Below are 20,606 nucleotides of genomic sequence, written 5' to 3' on the forward strand. Positions count from 1 at the left end.
TCAGAATCAACATTACACAAACTACACCACTATTTATAGTTGGCTGTTCAGTCCAGTAACTTCGAGAAGGTTACATCATAAAGAACCATCGTTCGGTCACGTAGCATTTAAATGTAAACAACAGAAGTCTCTAGAAGGTCACGTAGGAAAAATGATTCCAGAAAACACGTTACATAATACAGATTTCGTCATCAGAGGTTACTTCAGGTCATAACCGATAATAACACATCGCACCAGAATTCTACAATCAAAACAACACGCTCGTTGAAGATACAAAGCAAGCCATCGCGAGGCATTGCACCTTGATTGTGACAGTCTAAAAGCAAATCATATGGTATCTGGTGTACCGGTACTGGTGTAGTGGCAAAAAAGGAAACAAACAGGCCACTGACCACTTGCCACACGGAACAAGTGGCGGTGACGTGATTTCAAAAATCAACTTCATATCACATAAAATAAAAAATAAAACAGAATTTAGTGGTTAGCAAATTATACAATACGATTTGCAAGAAAATGCGAAAAATCCTCAAAAAATCCCTAAATCATCAAAATCCCTAGATTTGTCCCTAAAAGGGGCTAAAAGTTCCAATTTGGAACTAAATCCCTAAAAGTCAGAGCACTGGTTGCCTCTCCTCGCGTATTTCAACGATTTTGACCACGTGAACGCTCGATATGAATATCGCCACAGAAACAGAAAAAATTAAAGCACAGTTTGGGTGTAAAAATGTAAAATTTGAGGGAAAGAGGGCACGACTACAGCAATTCACACAAATAAAAGCACCTAAAAACGTGAAATATTTACTACTTTTTAACAAATAATATTTATTCTGTGATAACCAGATCTTTGATATAAATTGTGTATTTGTGCAAGGCCTATGGTGCGTTGCGCTTGAAATGGCTTTGCCCGTGGTAGGATTTCTTTGTGGGGTTTTCTTTGCCTGCCTTGCTCTTCTTTGCTATGAGCTAAACGCATCAAGACGTGTTCCCCTTACGACCATCAGCACTCTTGATATAACGCACCATGGCCGATCTTCATAGCAACTGTCCATACAAATCTTAAATGTATCAGCTAAAGCTATGTGGGCTAATAAAGCTATAGCCTAAATATATGTTGTTTAATTGTTTTTTTGTAACATTTTCTTTTTTTATTTTCCCTTTATATCTTAAATTTTTCTGAAGGTGTTGCGACCTTGCCAAATTTCTTTCAAATCAATAACTTACTTCGGTCTCAAGCACGTTTTAACGTTCGCGTTTCGTCGCTTCTACCCTTTTCTCGACCTTTGCTATGTTGACGTGTATTGTTTTGATATGATGGTCAGAAATAAAAACAACTGAACTGAACTGCTTTGCCAGATGTTGGCAGGTGAGGCAGTGCCTTACCTGCCTCCCCTGACTGCACGTCCCTGGTTTTATTCAAATAAAGATGTTACTGTTAGAAACGTTTTTTGTTGCTTTTGTTGTCCAAAGAACAAGCAGCATTCTCTAACTGTTTGACCTTTTTTATTTGTTATTTTGCTTTGCAAAATTGGGTTTGGGTTTGTTCGTCCGCCCCGATAGCTCAATTGGTTAGCGCGTCACTTCTGGAACGAAGAAGCTTCAAGATCAAGCGGCGCCGGTTCGACTCTCGGGGTGTGCCCTTGAGCAACGCACGTTAAGGACTGCTCTCCATTCAGCGGCATCTAATGGATGGAATAGTTCCCCGGCAACAAGACTTCAACAATCGGAAACTTCACTCTGTCAATCTCGGTGACCGGGCCTGCGTCAGTGATTCAAAGCCTCTACAAGTATGCGAAACTGCCAGGATTAAGCTCTGCAAGAAGCTTTCCCAGTCCGAGGATAAAGATTCAATCAATCAATCAATCAATTCATGCACGTATCGAGCTAGTTTTTAAAGGTAGGCTTTCTTGGCTAAAAACTACAAAACGAATCTGGCAACTCTGATGTTAAACAAAACAATTGCGAACTGACCTTTGAATCCCATCATCCCATGGCACGAGAGTAACGAGTTGAGTTGGTTACTTGGTTGAATTTGATTGCCTTTTGTTGGTTTTGTTGAATTGCCTATGTTTGCACTGCGTTTCCTAAGCATTGGTTTGCCTGTTTTGTGTAACAAATTGCAATCTATGCCTAAACTGTAAGTTGCTTTAAAACGTTAACTTCAAGTCATCTTGTGAAAACTGTAGGCTTCTGTAAAATGTATGAGCTTTCTAAGAGGACATCTTCAGTTACCGTACTGTGTTTTTAGATATTGTTCAAATTACTTATTTTATTTGTATGTTAATGTTATACTAGCAGACTACCGTATGCAGCCTAACCAGCAATAGTCTTTTTTTCATTAACTTGTAATTACCACAACAAAGATGGAAGAAAATCCTTTTGTTCATGAACTGAAACTTACAAAATGGCAAAAAATCCAAATTGCCATAATGACTTTGACGATATTTCCGATTCGAGTAGTTTTTGCTTTCTGTGGCTTTGTTATTGTATGGTTTCTTGCCTTGATCTTCACTATTGGTGCAGAGCCAGATAAGCAAGCCGGACCATTTAGAAGTATCTTGTATCATATCCTACAGTTTCTTGGCAGAGCACTTATATTTATTCTTGGATTTACATCATTCAAATGTATTGGAAAGCGTGCATCCTTTCAAGAAGCTCCTATTTTAATTGTGACTCCTCATTCGTCACTTTGGGATATACTTGTATTTTTTATCTCGTCACCATTTCCATGTGCTCTTTCAAAGCAAGAAAACTTTCATATACCCATATTTGGAACTTTGATGAAAGCTGTACAACCTATTTTAGTTCACAGAGACAATGAATTGTCAAAGCAAGTTACAGCCGATACAATAAAAAAAAGAGTTGCTTCTGGTTTATGGCCTCAATTAGTTGTCTTTCCTGAAGGAACTTGCACAAACAGAAAGTGTCTAATTAAGTTTAAATTAGGGGCTTTTCTAGCTGGTACGCCAGTACAACCTGTTATTTTAAAATACATAAGTCCAATTGATATTGCTACTTGGACAGAAATCAGTCCCAGTGCTTTCTACTTAATATGGCTCACAATGTGCCAGATAAATTTGCATCTGAAAGTAGAATATCTTCCTGTTTATAAGCCTTCTCGAGAAGAAGTAGATAACCCTAAGTTATATGCAAGTAATGTACAGGAATACTTGTCGAAAAAACTTAATATGCCTACATCTGACCATACCTATGAAGATAGATTGCTTATGAGACAGGCAGGAAAACTTAAACTTCCTAAACACATTGCAGTGTTGCAGTTTTTCAAAGTCAGTAAACAACTGAAAATTACTTTGGATGATGCCATGGACCGATTGAATGAGTTTGCAGAAATATGCACTGAGAAAAATGAAGGCAATTTTACCTTAGAAGACTTAGCTCAATTTCTACAACTTCCTGTGTCATCTCTTCTTGGACAGCTTTTTGAAAGACTTGGTTCAGAAAAACATCAAAAAATAAGTTATTATGAGTACGTTATTGGTTATTATTCTGTTTCTCATGAAGTTAAAGAAGATTGTAAAGTAAATCCCAACATTAATATGTTTATTAAAGAGTTCAAAAATTCTAAGCAAAATTATGTTGAAATCCATCAGATGTTTGAAGCCAATGAAATTGAAATTAGCAAAATGTCTACTGCAGAAGTCATTGAGTTTATGATAAAGAAACCTTTGTGTGGTGTATTGATCTTATGGCAAAGCAAAAGCAGTAAACAGTTTTCAGAAACTGGAACCAGCAATCTGCACAAACGAAAATGAAGTGTGTTTCTCTATTTGGAAATATTTGAGTTTTTATATGGAAGAAATGAAATATTTTACCATGAAGTGATTGGCTATTTTATTACCTTGCATGTGTAATGTGTATACCTAGTTACTGCGACTTTATGTGTCAAATGTTACTTTGATTTAAATATAGTTGGCTGCTTAAGTGTATACGCATTTGTTTGTTGTTGCTACCTGAAAATTCATCACATTATTCTACACCCCATCAACAGTTATACATTTATGTGCTATCGCGTTGAGCTTAGGTGTCTACAATGAATCTGTATATTGTAAAATTTTCCTATTGTGTTACTTCAAGCAGATTGTAACAGCATACCAGTTCGATTATATACCCTAGTATATAAACATTAAAAACGCTATAAAAACTTTCATGCTTAAAATTAAAGAAAGCTATCTTTAGTTTGGCACTATGTATTACAGTATTGAGGATGATTTCATAAACACTGAGGTTATATGGCAAATTTGGTTTGACAGTTTCCGGATTTTTCTTGCATGCATTTTTTTTAAGCAGTGGATCATTCATTTGGTTAGACAATAAACCTGATATAAAATTTACAAAAGTGAATTCCAGTTTAAATAATGAACTAGGCAAGCTTTTTCCATCATAAACTTTATTACCGGTATTCAAAATCTGAGTTTAAGAACTAATTGAGTTTCAATTTTAAAATTTTAGTTAGTGTTGTAGTCTAATATATATCATCCTTTGAAAATTAGTTTTATAAATACACCAATTTTTTCACACCAATCTGCTATATTGTTCTATACCTAATTTGCCATAACTTTTTTAACTTTTCAATCTCTCTCTTTCGCAAAACTTTTTTAGTAACTTACTTAGTCCTTAAACTCAAATCTTTAAAACTTATTCCAAAATAAAACTTTGTTCCTAAACTTTGCATCAAATTTTCCTATAATTCATGTGATGATCCACTGGGATGTGCGGTGTGACAAAACATTTTAAATAAAGTAAACAATATCACACCAAATCATAAGAAAAGCTTAGTTTATACCATACCACATCTTCCTGCAACAAATATATATTATACATCGCATTACAAATGGTGATATAGTGTAAGTGGTGTACGCACAGCAATAAGAAGAAAAGTTCATCTTATCAACTCTAGCAAACAAACATAATTCAATAAATGGCTTTTTATGCTCAGTCAAATTTTAGAATTCTTTCGTTTTAGTGAAGTTTCATTTCTCCCCTGTACACGATTGTTGTGTAGTTTTCTTAGTTTTATATGCACTCATGTCAGAGATATCATTTAACCCAGTAGATCGTTTGCCTTTAAATGTGTGATCTAATAAACATATATGCATCTTACATGATTATGATGTTGATATTTAATTTTTCTACATAGGCTCCAGTATTACAGTATATTGGAATTTGCAGTGTTTCTTTGTTTTGTGTTTTTGCAGAATGTCTAATCACACTTATGCATTTATCGAATTTTTCTTCATTATGTAAATTCAGTTTTACCAACAGGCCTCATCCGAATCCGTGTTTATACTTTATGCTGTGGATTAGTTAATTGTACTGTATATCGTTACTAAAGATTTTTTTTTTTCGCTTGTGATTTATTAATTATATTGTTAAAAATAAAGTGATTTAGCATCCAACGACGTGGATATGGTGCAGTACTCAGCGATTAAAGCGATTTTAATTGATTAAATACTTCCTCACACTGTGTCTGCATGTTACTTTATAATTTATATAGGCTAAGCACGTCATCTTTGGACAATTAAAAGAATGACTTGTATTGCACTAAAAATAAGAAACGAAACAATTAAAGGCGCAATACGTGAGGAATTAATTGAAAATCGTGCAACAGATATAATGCTTCTTTGGCAATAATAAACAGCATATCATTCCGTCAAATTCCTGATGTTGGCTAGATCAGGGGTCGGCAACATTTTTCGCACTACTGAGCGATTTTAAGGGAGGTATTGCGGGATCGGCTTGCAAGAAAACGCATCTGGTGCGTGCGCATACTGTGATTTTCAACTTATTGAATCATCATAGGCCTAACACTGGTTCCGCAAAAGCTTTGGACATGTTTTGCAGCAATAAGCTGCTTCCACCTAAAGATTGTGGTAGTCAATGACTCGCGCAGTGTGTTCGTTAATGCCCAGCCTACTTCGTAATGTCTTGTTTGCGGTTTCTGAAAGAAACTTTATGAAATTCTTGTTTCTATTTGATTTAAGAATTTTGCCAGCAAACGTTTACTTATCAGTTATCACTAAAAATAAAATTGATATTTTTGCACTCGCTCGATTGAATAAAAATTTTTGCAATTTTTATAGCGATTTAGTCTTGGTTTTGCACGGCTGGTATATTCTTCACGGTCCGTGGCCGGTGGTTGCCGACCGCTGGGCTAGATGATGTCAAGCCGAAAGCGTTTGTAGTTTTTTTTTTATTGTAGGCGTCTGACCTACGTGATTTTATAAACAAGGTATCGGCCCTGGTTTTAAGTGCTTTCTTTTTTGGACTAAACTAACGATCGCTGCCTTTTTGCTGACCAATAGGCTATAATCCGTAAATTGCAATCAATGCATTGTCATAAGCGCAGTAGCATCATTTTCAGCTCAGTGATTAAGCGCCGGACCCAAGATCACGCTGCGTTGGTTCGGCTCTCGGGGTGCGCGCTTGAACAACTTATTTCAGGACTGCTCTCCATTCAGCGGCACCTAGTAGTGCATGGAATAATCCCTGAATAATTCTCCAGCAAAAACATTTCAACAATCGAAAAACTTCGCTCTGTCAATCTCGGCAACCAGCACTGCGTCAAAAGCCTCTGCGAGTATGCGAAACTACCAGGAATAACCTATCAAAGGTTTGTCAGTCGGGATAAATCAGAGAAAATTAGGCTACAAATGAAATAACAGATTGAAACAAACACGAAAGAAAAAAAATGTCAAAACATCGATTGTCCTAACTTAAATAGACAAACAATGAGGTTTATTTTTCTGAAAGATAGCCTAAATATCGCTGACTTTGTTGTGTAGAAAGAGCGATCTACCTAGGTTCAGCACAAGGCTGACTCAGCCTGGCTGAGTGGTGATAGAACAACGTGCATTGCGTTTCACTAAATCTCTAACCCAGTTTTGGACAACTAGAATTTTTTAGCTTTTTGAAATTAAATTATTATTTGATCTATGCAAGTTTTCTCAACTTAGACTACATTTAGACCAGTGGTTCTCAACCTTTTTTTCTTGGTGGACCCCTTTTGGTACTTTCGAAGCGGTCGCGGACCCCTAAAAATTTATATTTGAAATTTTGGTAGGCCTATATCGCGTCTCCTTATGGAATCATATGTCACATAAGTCAATTCAATTTATTTTTCTTTGTCAGAATGCAAAAGAAATGATATTGTGAAAAAGAAATACAGTAACAAAACTAACAAAAGGAAAAGGTGGCAAAACCTTAATGGTTTAAGACGTGCATGAAAGGATCTAATATTGCGGTATATGCATCAATAAATATAGTTAAGCACGGCCACCAAACCTGATACTTTAAAATAAGTTGATGAATTAGTTAAGAATCAGTCGCCTCCTCGTTCCTGGAACAACTGGAGCGCCAATTCTTAAAGCAATGAGAACACGACTGAACCCAACATCACAAAAACAAACTAATATACACAGTTACACACACATATTGAAATTACGTAACGGACTATCAAAACAAGGACTATTTACAGATTCCATACAGAAATAAAGTGTTCGCAGCAACGATATTAAGTAGCCTATATATTGCAGAACAAATACATAATATGGCAGCTCATTATCAAGATAAAATAGTTAAAAAAGCTTTGTTTTTTAAATTAATTTCCTGGACATGTAAGAGCATAAGAAGCATGATGATATAGCAGCGTGTTTTTGGTATTTCTAATAAGAGTTGAATCATCTTTTATAGCGTCAATGAGGGATGGAGTTTCGAAGTAACACACTTAGAATAATTTTCTGAATTCGCAACGCACTTGACGATTTATGAGATTGACGAAATTATGTTATAGCCTAAGTATAGGGGCGATTTTTTTGTAACCTAAAAAACTCAAAAAGGTGACTTTATTTTTGCGAAAAAGTAAGTTAACCAAAAAAGTAACTTTATTATAGGCTATAAGAAATGGCAGCAACTCAACATCAAAAAGCATCTAAATTAGTTTCAATTTGTACTCAAGTCAGAATTAGCCTACACATTCAAATTACAAAATGTAGGCTTACTGTTTTACATTCTCTGGCAGGCAGTTTCTGTCAATCAAACACTTTAGCTGTTGCAAGGAAACAAGTGGTTAAATACAGTTAACACAATTTATTTCATCGAAAAATTACTAACGAGTTTTCGGTAACACACGCGATAGGCTACGAACCAGCATGGGCTCGTGCAAACCTAAAATCCGTACGGTACCATAGTAGAATTAGAATAGGGCTACCATACGTCCTCTTTTAAGAGTATTTGACCTCTTTTTTGAAGAAAAATAAATTGTTCTCCGAGGACACCCAAAAATGCTCAAATGCCCTCTTTTTTACATGTTCAGTTTTCTTGCTCATATTTTCAACAGGATTTCATTGTTAGCCAATGTGATTTTTTCGCAATTTCCAACCATTTCTGTACCAATGCAACATGTTGATTTCTTGATTTTCAAAAAACATTGGCGACTGGCGTACTATTTGATCTGTGGTTCTAAACAATCCTAGACGTTCATTGAAACACTACATTGCTTTGCGATTGTCGTAGGTAGCCAAATCGTGGTCAGCGATGAGTGCGAGCGAAACTTCAAATCCACTCGTGAGGGAATTTCCTCATTTGAGGAGATCTGTCAACAAATTTATGAAAAAGAAAAATTAGGACAAATTAAAAAAATTGAGAAAATGAAAAACATGAGTAAATCACAAAGAAATAAAACATTAAAAAATCCAAAAACTTGCAAAAGAGTTCGAAATGTTTACGGTTCTCACACTTTTAGGCTACAATAGGCTAAATTGTTGTTTTACCCAGATCTATTTTATATTGATTTAGCGCTTGTAGACGTTGCTGATTACCAACTTAATAGTTTGGCTAATTTGTCGTAAAGCAAATCGAAAAAATAATTCAAAGTGATTGATTAATTGATTAAATCTTTATCCTCGGACTGGGAAAGCTTCTTGCAGAGCCTGGCAGTTTCGCATAGTCTACTTGTAGAGGCTTCGAATCACTGACGCAGGCCCGGTCACCGAGATAAGACAAAGTAAAGTTTCCGATTGTTGAAGTCTTGTTGCCGGAGAATTATTCCATTCATTAGATGCCGCTGAATGGAGAGCAGTCCTCAACGTGCGTTGCTCAAGCGCACACCCCGAGAGTCGAACCAGCGCCGCTTGATCTTGAAGTTTCTTCGTTCCAGAAGTCACGCGCTAACCAACTGTGCTATCGGGGCGGACGATGTAATGTGCACGTAGGGTGCACTATGTAGGCTAATGCATAGCCTAATACTGTATATAACCTATTTCAAAATATATCGTGGCATGGATACTTACAACTTATGTGAGTGCAAATTTAGAATGAATTTTATCTGTGATGTAGCCACAATGGTACAAGGAAGGAATCAGCCTTTTAATTGAGTCTGTCCTTAGCATCTCATTAACAGCTGTATACAACTTTAATTATATTTCGTGCAAGTAATTTTATGATTTCGTTAAAGCTGATCCTTTTTTTCCAAAAAAAGTCAAGGCATGGTTACCTGCAGATACCTACCCGATTTGTCACATTTTTATTAGGCTACATTATCACATCACATTTTTATTTTGTCACACAAACCTAACAAATCGGCTTGCGAAAAACAAATTTGTCTGTTTTTTTGCTGTAACTTTTGCTGCATACGTGATACGTCTATAATTATCCAAAAGGATGTAAAAAATTCTTCATACGTAACATTCTATTCTACGTATGATTTTACTCACTGGCGAAACGTGTACTTTTTTTAGGCGATGAAAATATGGTAGGCCTATAATAAAAGATAGGCTATATTGAAAGTCTTGGCATTACATAGAATGTAAATTCATCTTTCCAATAGCAATGAAAGATAAATAAATAGAGGAATTAGGCAAACAAGTATGCAAAATAAAGTGACCTAACAAATGAAAAGTAACCTAAAAACACAAAAAGTGACTTTTGGTAACTTAGTAACTTTATTAAATATTGACCTCACAAGCATAAAATTTTGGTTCTACATTTCTTTTGTTAATTGTTACAGATAAAAAAAAGTAGGCTAACTTTAGTGACAAAAAATCGCCCTAAGCTATGTTGGCACACAGGATCAAACATCAGTAGATATGCTCATTTGATCTTTTTCTATAAATTTTGTCAAAAGGTAATAGAATGCTTGCGACCGTTAAAAAAACTTCTTTCTTATTTCATATGCAATCAATATTAATTCGTTATAATCACAATCATTGCAAAACTGTGAGTGATGATAGACCGTCAAGTTAACGGCGTCAACTTTTTGTTGACGCTGACTCTAGCGCCGTCAGTTCATTTTTTAGTTGACGGAAGTGATAGCGCCGTCAACTATTTTACCGATTTTAAGCGTCACGAGCTATGCGTCATTTTTTGTTTTCATGGAAAATCTCGTTTCACAATGTATTCTGGCCAGCGCGACTCATCCGAATTACCGCTTACGCGTTGGTTGGAATGGCTACCTGGAATACAAGCGGAAGAAGTTCGCCAAATTGTGATCACTAGGGCGCAAAAGTCAATAAAGACAAAATTTTTTAAGGATATCTAACCACAAATCAAAGAATAAAGTTGCTTTCAGCACCTAGGGGACTGTTTCTAAGAAGTTTATAGGTCAAAATAAAGTCAAAATTGACAATTAAGTCAAAATTTGTGGTGGTGTTAACACTGGTGGGGTGTTATGTGGCACGAAACAACTTAATCTGCTTTCGGGATTTTGTTCTATTTACGTACCACAAACTTAAGTTGCTTCTGGCAGAACACAAGGGTTGACTTGCCTTCGCTGAGCAACCCAACATCGGGAGCTCCCACTCACGCATGTAAGGCAACGTCGACCAACGGGTGTGAGGACTAGTCACCCTCCCCCGCAGAAGCAGATGAATAAATAGGTTTTCGATTCACCCTGGAAAGACGACGACGAGTTTCAAAAGCTGTTGCGCCACAATCAAGTGAAGACGGAGTCTGGCTCGCAGTCATTTCGAAACGATTGCAAAACGTTTGGGCATCATCTAAGGATCGAGCTTTATCAAAAGTTTGTTGTAGCAAAGCATTTTTGTCCTCTAATGTTATTTGACAAAATCCCAGCGATAAACGAGTCACGTATAGTTTCCTCTTTATGCACAACTGCCGATGCGGCCCGAAAGTCACAGGAGAGGCTCAATCGCTTTAAGGTCTGCATGTACTCGTCTAATGATTCATCTGGCTTCTGCTTCCTAGTTCTTAAAACAAATCGAGAAAATATAGGTTAGAAACCTTTTAAAAAAGGCGCTCCAGCTGTTCGATAGCTTCATCATAATTTGTTGTCTCACACACCAGTTCATATATTGAAGCGTCTATGTGATTCATAAGCAAATTCAACTTGTCTTCAGCTGAAACTTCTTCAAGCTTCTCTACATAAATTGTAAAAGACTTGTACCAATGCACCCATTGTCGTTTAGCGTCTTTACTTTGCGGGTCCGCAGCTAAGAGCCTAGGGCGCAAGCCTTTTATATCCATACTTTGTTAGCGGAATAAAATTTAGTAAAACCATCTACAATTCCTCTATTAGAGAAGTTTATTCCGCTAAAAATGCAGCTATATAGGTTACTCTGAAGACAGAAACTGCAAACTGAAATCAGAGTGAAAATAAACACCAGTAAACGCGACAAAGAGCTTAAGGCAACGCAACAACAAAGCAATCAGCAACAACGTAAATTGCAATGCAACTTAAAGCAATAACATGTCACAACACTCTTCTAAAGAAATACCTAAAACGAGAAATACTAGTAGGTTAGCTTAGGCTACCACCATAAGGGAAAAAGAAAGTGTTCTTCGAAACAGTAAGAGTTATTCTCTATAAAATGAGATGAACAATATGCCATGTGATGGGTGTCCGACAAATTGTTCGTAAGCAATTGTTCGTAAAGCAATTGTTCGTAAGCAATTGTTCATAAAACAATTGTTCGTAAAATTAATTCTTCGTAAAACAATTCTTCCTAAAGCATTTTTTCGTGCATGCAGTTAAAATTTGATGTATACAAAGAAATGCTTTTCGAAGAATTGTTTTACGTATTTTATTTTACGAAAAACAGTTTACAAACATTGTTTTTACGAACAATTGCTTACGAACAATTGTTTTACAAACAATTGCTTACGAACAATTTGCCTATAACCCATGTGATATAGGATGCAAATGCCTTATGCCGCAGTTTCCTTCAACTTTAGGATCAACCTTTGAACAATTCCGGGACCCTAACGTCATCTCGGTTCCAAGTTAAAAAGTATCGTTTGGACCTCCTGTCAAGAGTAAGCTACTGGCCACTGCCTGTCTTACTCCACGCTATAAACCAGGGGTGTCCAACCTTTTTGGCCAAAGAGCCACATGTAGTTTACGAATGGTTGCGCGGGCCACTTGAGTATTTACTGCTAATTTGTAATCTTAAAAATGACAGTCTGATAATTTCTAATTAAAACCCTCACACCCAAATTCTAATCTTAGAAATGTGTTTGTACATTTTATGGGTTATATAAAAAGAGTGAAGTTGGTTTTAAAGTGGTTTAAGGTTTTTAGTTGAAAGCAAGGCAGCAGCAAAGCGTAAAAAATGTCAAATTGGCAATTGACACTTCTGATGTTACTGGAACAACGGAGTTGCGCGTCCCGTAATGTATTGTCCGGCTGTCCCTAGGTTCATCCACGAAAAACTTGCTCGCACAAGTAAGTGCTACCGGATAATGATGTCACGAAAACTGCCAATCTATGAATCCTCTGATCTTTTTCTTAAGAAACAATTTTTTGTAAAATTTTAGCAATAGAAAGTTTTGAACTTCTCTCGCTAAAAGCAAGAAATATTGCTGATTGACTGACTCTTGAAGCACCAGTACTATTGTGTGGAAAAGGGTGGACGTAACAATGTGGAAAATGTGATGCGTAACAATGTGCATTGTGATACAATATATTTAACTTGAACAGTTGCGCACCCCATGCACTAGGGATTATAGAGTAATAGAGAAAGAAAGCAAACAATAAATGCCAATTTATTGGAATGTAAGTTCGCCATAAATTACGTTGGCGATTGAGTTGATTATATAATATATGTCATTTTGAAAAATATCACGCGGGCCACTCAGAACCTTCTCGCGGGCCACATGTGGCCCGCGTGCCACGGGTTGGACGCCTCTGCTATAAACGGACCTAAAAAGTCAAATTAGGTTATTTTCACATCTTAGCTGTCGACCCTGCTGCTGTCGACAAGAAGCTTTTCTTCAACAACACAGTTCAACACACTAATGTTTGAATGGCAGCTAACTTTGGTGACTTTTTGGTCTTTCGCTGCTATCCTTGCTGCGCGAATTATTTGTGTTTATTGTGTTTTTGTATGTTGTTGTTTTTTTTTCTTTCTTCTTCGCCAACAAAACAAAAATAAACTAAACTGAACTGAACACACGACTTTGCACGTTAGAATCGTAAGATTTTTATTTCCATGCTCTTGTCTGCTAAACACTAAAAGTTTTGCTAATTCAACTCAGGCTATATAGCAGGGCTACTCAACTGGCGGACCGCGGTCCAAATCCGTACCTCCTGGGTGTTGATGGTGGACCTTGAGCTTTTGGAGGAATAAACTCATTACCACGCTTCAGGGCTTCTTTAAACAGATTTCTACCGGGAGAAAGCAATCTTTACTGTGATTATCCTAGTTGCTGGGGGGCTTCGACTCCCAGACTCCTCAACACTTTCTCAGAAATCCAATTTGAGTTACCATGGCCTACATTTTAGGCTACCTCAAAAAAGTGGTTTGGTACAGATAGTTTAACTTTCGTGCAACTTTCGTGGTTGCGTGTGAAATAACTTATTCCCTGGACCGCTAAAAATATTCAACTTGTCAAACTGGACCTTTGTTAAGATTAGTTGAGTAACCCTGCTATATAGGCTATGTCGCTGTAACCATATCGCTGCGTTCAGGTATATTTGGAACCGCATGTTAGAGACCGTAGAGCCAAAGTTTAGTATTAGATGTAGACTAGGCCAGGGCTTTCCAAACTTTTTTGCTCGCGACCCCTTTTAATCTCCTAAAATTTTCCGCGACCCTTTACAGTTGACATGATAAACAGTGCGAAATATACATTTGTGATTTATTAAAAGGCTTAATTTGAACCATTTCGAACGAAACTAGAGTAGCATCAAGCTACCGATACTCAAAACCTGCTACTTTACACGTAACCCATTGGAAACAAAACACAACCGAAAACACATTTATTTAGTGTGGTGAGTGCGACTGCTTTCTGCTGCAAAGCAAATCCAGTCGGTGCTCAATGTTTGTTACTGCTGGTCTCAAGGCGGTTTCAATCTTGCTTAGTCTGGAACGGTATTTTCTTACGATTGTCATTAACTTTGATAATGTTGACTCGCACAGAAGCGTGAACACAAACACCAAGACCAGGAGTGCAGTCACTGCTGAGTGAGATAATTAGGCCTATAGATATTCCGCTGTAACCAGCCAAAAAGTGTGAAACTTTTTCCAGAAAATTCAAGCCGCAACGTAGAATCAGAAAATAGATGAGCATGTTATTCCTGAGATTTGGAAGAGAGGTGCTCGGTATTTTGTATTTGTATTACAAATAGGTTTAAGATCCAATCAAATTTGGCATTGTTTAATTCTGGAAGAAAATACTTTTAAAACTGTTTCAACAGATTTGAGAAGTGGTCGATAACCACAGGCTTAAACATTTGGTTCCCCATCACTGTTAGTCAAAAACTCTACAGTAGATGAAAAAATTTCAAATGAATCATTTTCAACTTCTTCTTTCTTGATATTTAAATTTTTAACAAACTCTTCAAGTTTTTGATTTCTTGATTTCAATGTAAAAATATTGGTGTTTTTTCCTTAGATGGATAAATTAAGTTCTTTCCATTTTTCAAGCAAATTTTACAAATAGCATAACTTTGAAAGTCAGATGTCATTGCAGAAATGATGGATCAATTAAGTTTGATTTTTTTCCCTTGGAAAAACCACAACTTCATTTTTCAACGTTAATAGCGTTTTTAAAGTTTTGTTTTTGAGAGCCATCTTACTTCACAATTAATGCAGTAAAAGGGATTTAAACTGAACTCTCATTACATTTTACCAAGTTATAAACTTGCAAAAATATGGGTATTGAGTGCGCGACTCAAAGTTAATATTTTTATAGCATCTTGCACAATAGCAGTTCGATGAGGATAATTCTTTTTAGCTATTGAGGTCTCGCAATGAATCATAGCCCATGTATACTAACTTAGTGTGTTAATACAATATGTGTAGGCCTAGCCTATCACTCGCAAATCGCACTTTTGCATGAAACCCAAGTGTATGTCCTGTCATTGCAGAAGCTAACACAGTCATGCCAACATTGCAGAAGCTAACACAGACATGCCAATTAACACAGTCCTTCCAAAATCGCCCCACTTCCGTGCAAAAATTGACGAAATTATCGTTACCGTTCGATTTTTTTTAACCAGCTTTCGATTAGTTTTACTTTTTCATTATTTAGCTATACTAGCATGCAGTCCTCACGCTAGCCCACTTCCAGGGCTAGGCCTATTTACGCAGAATCTACAACTCAGTTAAAAATAATGTTTTGAACAGTTATATCAGTTTTAACAACTGCGTTATAAAATAAACGTCTGAAAAGTATCATAGGATAATATGCATTACTTTATGTAAAATTGATGTACTCTCTGCGACCCCTTGTGGGGTCGCGACCCCCAGTTTGGGAAGCCCTGGACTAGGCTACCCAACATGCAAAAACACCGGATAGTTTATAAAAATAAACATTATATTTATTCTCGTGTTTATCAGAAAATAGTTTTTATGTAAATAGTTTTCTCCATCTTAAAAAGTTTTTGTTTAGCTTAGTCACTATTTGTTGCAGCCTTAATGTTACTGCTTCACTGGATGAATTATTCATATGTTAAACGACCAGTAAATGTGATTATTGTAACTTTGTTGAGATTGATTGTTTTATAACTGAGTTAGTAGTAACAAAACAGCAAAGCATCATCGACCATTAAAACTTGTGTTGTTGTGCGTCTATGTTAGACTGGATCAAAAATTAGTTAGTTTTAATGTTATGTAAACACTTAGACCTAGTTAATTAACATGTACAATAAACTACAATAACAAAGTCTTTTTTTTTTCGTCAAACAGCGAACACTATAAAAGTTTTAGCATACATGGCAGAGGATAATCTTCACTCAAGTTGCAGTATCCAGGGCACTCGTATAAGACCAGTTATGGTCGAACAGAAGCCTATTATTGCAAAAAATAAACTTTCTTCTGGCAGTGAAGTAATTACAGAAAGAGGCTTACACCCTCAAGAAAATAAAATTAAAAGAGTTCACTTCATTCCTCCCCAATCTTCTCGAATGGACGAAATAACTTCGCCAGGAACCAAGGAGCTGCAAACAAAAACGCTTAGCGCGACAGAAGTGCCAACCAATCAACTCCACATTGTTATTTCTGTCTTTGCTGTTTTACTCGGAAGTCTTGCAGTAGGGGGATGTATTCTGATATATTTTGAACTAGTTGAAATAAATACCAGAATTTCATTACAGAACAGCAAATTATTCGGTTTGCCTTATTCACACCAAAGCCAGATTGAAAATGGCTTCCGAAGATTGACGAAACCTGCATTAGATCAAGGCTGGATACAATATTTTCGAAGTAGAATATCAACAACCGAAAAGGACATTGACCACCTTCGGGCTTGGGCAAATACTTCTGCTTGTGTTGGAGGGCACGATTTTGTAAATGGGTAAGACTTTATAGGCTCTAATTAATCAACTATTAAAGTTTTACTAAAATTATTAAAGGTTTACTAGTAAGAAAATTGAAGAGAGCAATATTGGCAACTATCTAGTCAGCTAACCTGAGACACCTGAAGCCATGACTAGCATACATTTTCAAGGAACATCATGCAAGTCTATGCACGTTGAAAATTTATGACTACATCTGCTTTTTGAAATTCAAAGTGTTTTGATTGCAAACTATAAAACAAAGTAAAACTCTAAAAAGTACGGTAACAACATAAAATGATAAAGTTTAGATTCTACAACGTTTTGCTTGGATGTCAAAACAAAACCAAAACAAAGAATTTCAATGATTGAATAGAATTTTTTTGATTATTTTCAAAACACTTTTTTTTTTCGAAAAACCCTAACCTGCAGCTTTTATTTTTTAACAGAAATTTTTGTTTCCGACTAATACGTTTTGAAGTAGATTTCAACCAAGCTGAAGCTTTCTGTAAAAACCGAAATGGTTTGCTTGCTTTTGCCGACAGCGAAGCAATTTGGATTAGAACTGTGACATTTTTAAAAGACCATGGATTTAATAAAATGGAGGTTTGGACTGGACTGCGCAAGGTGAAAATGCTACACCATGATTGAAATTTATTAGCATTTGTCACAAAATATGAGTTTACTAGCTTCAAATAGCTTATCTACAGTAGGTACGACGGACTAATAAATTAAGACCGTTTTTTGACGTGTGTGGCCTGTCTCCCATTAACAAAGTAAATGTTAACACCAAAACTATCACTTTGGCCCGGTATAACCTACCAATAAAAGATCCAGTTTCCTAAAAGACATCTACAGAATAAAAATTAGGCACGCATTTTATCATAAGGACAAGCTTCTAAAAAAAGATTTCTGAATGGATGCAAGCTCATTGGGTGTCACAATAAGACTTTGAACAATAAGCTGTTATTTTTCTTTCAGTCAACGCTGCTGCTCTTTCCCCGAACTTATTACTATAATTCCGTCACTGCCAAAGACGCTTCAAATTTGAATAGGCTGTTCTGTTTTGTGTAGATAATTGTCCCAGTTCCTTATAGATCTATTAAATGTTACCACGCCATTTTTATAGGAAGAACAATCAAGGCACCAACCATCTAGACTACTTTAAATTCAAGTCTTTTTTTTGGCATTCATCCCATGGTTTAGATTGCACAATTTTGTCGAAGGTAGTTGGAAAAAATACCACATAAACAAAAATTTTCGCGACAAGATCGCCAGCTTTGTTATACTGTAGATTGCTGACGATTCTCTGGTTCACTTAATGTCTGAAGGTTATATTTTGTTTATGTAGCTAAGTAAAATACTTTGTCATAATGACTACATTGAGAATGCTAAATCTGCTGAAATATATTTTAAATCACAGGATTTTCTTGGTGTTTGGAAGTATACAAATGGTAGACCAGCAACGTTTGTAAAATGGGCGAGAGGAAATATATTTGACGATGATGACAACTGTGCTAACATAAGAATTGGCGTGGGAAGGTTGGTTGTGCAAGATATTAGGCTACATTATCAGAAAAGCTTTTGAGATGGGGGCGAAGGTGCATAGGAGCCGGAGTCTCGGTTTTCGGCCGGAGTTGGAGTGGAGCAGGAGACCGAAATTCGTGGCAAAACAGGAGCCGAATTGAAGCCGGAATTTGATATTTTTGGCTTTTGATACTTTTTACATGTAAATATTTACGTTATAAGTTATACTTGGCGCAGTTGTTATTTTTGTGTAGTTTAGGCTACTTCTGTTGTTTTATTTTTCAAGCAGTAAATTTTTCTTTAGAATATGCATTTCTTTTCACAACAGGGAATAGGGAAGGTATACAGTGTTGTACGTAAAGACTATAAAAAATCTGGTTTGTGGTTTATGTTTTGCGTTTGGAATTGGATTGGAGTTTGGAGTCAATATTTCCAAAGTATTTGGAGCAGGACTGAATTTGCTGTCGCAAACTTCGGAGTCGGGGTGGAGCAGAAACACCTCTGGTGGATGTTCATAAAAGTAGCCTCCTTTAGCCTATAGCCTACTGTTCCAGAATCTAAGACGTTTAGGTTATGTTTATAGAAGAGATTGGTCCCTTGATGCAATTAACGGAAGCTTTGTCTACAAAACCCTACGTGTTAGTACTATTTTGCAAAGTTATTATGCAAAAATTGTTTCATGCAACTAATTTGATGCTTTGTATATTTTAGTGATTCTGCTATTCATGACTGTCGCTGTGCTGATGACGATCCTGGACCGAGAGCATTTTTATGTCGTTTTCAAATTTTGTGACAATTTTTCTTTTCATTCCGAGGAAAGTTGAAAATATTAGACTTGGATGATGCATCACTATAGTTGTCGTCCTGTTACAAATTTGTCAGTAGCCTGTATGGATTTGATTGTATAAGTTATAAAAGCTAAAAACAGTTAATTGTATACTCCTAATGGTAAACACATTTACAATTTTAGAAAAAAAAAATCTTTTAAAGGTAGTTTTGTCAGGCAGTGGCGTGTTCAGGATTTTCTCAACGGGGGAAAGAGGGACATTCGATTTTTTTTTAAAACACAAACAAACTGAAAAACGCCCATTTACTACTAATAACCAGCAGGCTAAGTCATGTGTAAGATTAGCCTACCATGCTCAGCTTGCATTGAGGATAATTTTATAGTTTACTGCAACTAGTTTAATCATTTGGATAGATTTTTTGTTGAAAACAAAAAATGTATAATATTTTACGTAGACGACGTAGTTAGCTTACTCAACCTAATGAACCACGCGTGTTGAGGGTACGTTCAGTGGTGTACGAAGGATTTTTTTACTGGGGCAGGGGAGCGTTCGATCTATAACCTACTGTAATTTGACATTTTTTTTTATCAAGAATAGCCTAATGGTACTTTATAGTGTGATTGAGGTTTAAGGTAGCCGAGGCTATCTTAGTGAAGTATAATCTCTCAGGATCTTTGCGTATGTCACTGTACTTTTGGATTGAATTATTATAGATACGTGAACATGAAACGCATGATTGTAGGTCTAAACGGATAAGTAGCCTAATAACTATAATAATCAATTATTTTATTTTTCGTCATTAACGCATCCAACACAAATCGAATAATAGTTCGATTAACAGGCATTGTCCTTAGATTAAAGCATGAATAGAACCTCTTAGTGAAAGTTTAAATATCGAATGTAATTTATTACGGTACCGTACTTTAAACAAAAATTATCGAACTCTAAACATATATAACGAAAAAGAAGACCTATCCTACCAGGACCGGATTTAAAATAATACAGAGAAGCTTTAAGCTATTCTCGTTTTGAGGCTCACAAGTTCCATCCTACCAGCAGCCATGGAGAAGAGCAGGCTATTTCAAACATTTGTCAGACCACTCGGCATGCGACAACTCAGCAAGTGCATTTCAGCTACTGCCAAGTCAGTAAATGAGATTTAGGCTACTTGCTTGGTCATCGCTCGCTAAATGACTTGCTCATTTGTTACTTGCCCAGTTTCATCATTTGCCAACTTCAGCCGAAATGCAGCTAGCTCAGTTTTCACTTGCTCAACTGCCATTTGCTCAGTTCACAACTGCTGACATGTAGGAGACTCATTTCAAACAAACAACCATTGATACTAGCCTACATAGTGAATTATTAGTGATGGAAAAAATATGCACGCGAGTGTTGAAATTATTTATTTAAAGATAAGATAACAATAGTTTGTAATTTAATTGGGAACATTTTGTGAAATATTACTGTAAAACAGGAAATGTTAGTCAAACAGAATAATTGTAGGCTTACTGTAGCCTACTGTATTGTTAATGTTGAGCTATGTT

At 36.2% G+C, this 20,606-nt stretch overlaps 2 protein-coding genes across 2 annotated transcripts; both read left to right on the plus strand.

Annotated features, from left to right (window-relative positions):
- The first annotated feature begins 2,246 nt into the window (after positions 1 to 2,246).
- LOC145774215 (lysophosphatidylcholine acyltransferase 1-like) lies at positions 2,247 to 5,482 on the plus strand. Its single transcript, XM_082585399.1, has one exon. It carries the CDS (start codon positions 2,361 to 2,363, stop codon positions 3,768 to 3,770), a length of 1,410 nt encoding a protein of 469 aa, XP_082441525.1. The 5' UTR covers positions 2,247 to 2,360; the 3' UTR covers positions 3,771 to 5,482.
- A 10,704-nt stretch (positions 5,483 to 16,186) lies between these two features.
- Positions 16,187 to 19,067, plus strand: LOC145765366 (uncharacterized). The gene is made up of 4 exons (XM_082577180.1): positions 16,187 to 16,767; positions 17,197 to 17,374; positions 18,171 to 18,289; positions 18,986 to 19,067. Exons 1-4 carry the CDS (start codon positions 16,187 to 16,189, stop codon positions 19,065 to 19,067), a joined length of 960 nt encoding a protein of 319 aa, XP_082433306.1.
- The last annotated feature ends 1,539 nt before the right edge of the window (positions 19,068 to 20,606 follow it).

This window comes from Aplidium turbinatum, chromosome 1 (genome assembly GCF_918807975.1).
Source record: "Aplidium turbinatum chromosome 1, kaAplTurb1.1, whole genome shotgun sequence".
NCBI lineage: Eukaryota > Metazoa > Chordata > Ascidiacea > Aplousobranchia > Polyclinidae > Aplidium > Aplidium turbinatum.

Bases quoted from the DNA above. Each gene is read 5' to 3' on its own strand.
- LOC145774215 (XM_082585399.1), top strand. From the start codon at position 2,361: ATGGAAGAAAATCCTTTTGTTCATGAACTGAAACTTACAAAATGGCAA.
- LOC145765366 (XM_082577180.1), top strand. From the start codon at position 16,187: ATGGCAGAGGATAATCTTCACTCAAGTTGCAGTATCCAGGGCACTCGT. The intron at 17,375-18,170 runs GTGAAAATGCTA...TTTAAATCACAG, and splicing joins TTTGGACTGGACTGCGCAAG to GATTTTCTTGGTGTTTGGAA. The intron at 18,290-18,985 runs GTTGGTTGTGCA...TGTATATTTTAG, and splicing joins ATAAGAATTGGCGTGGGAAG to TGATTCTGCTATTCATGACT.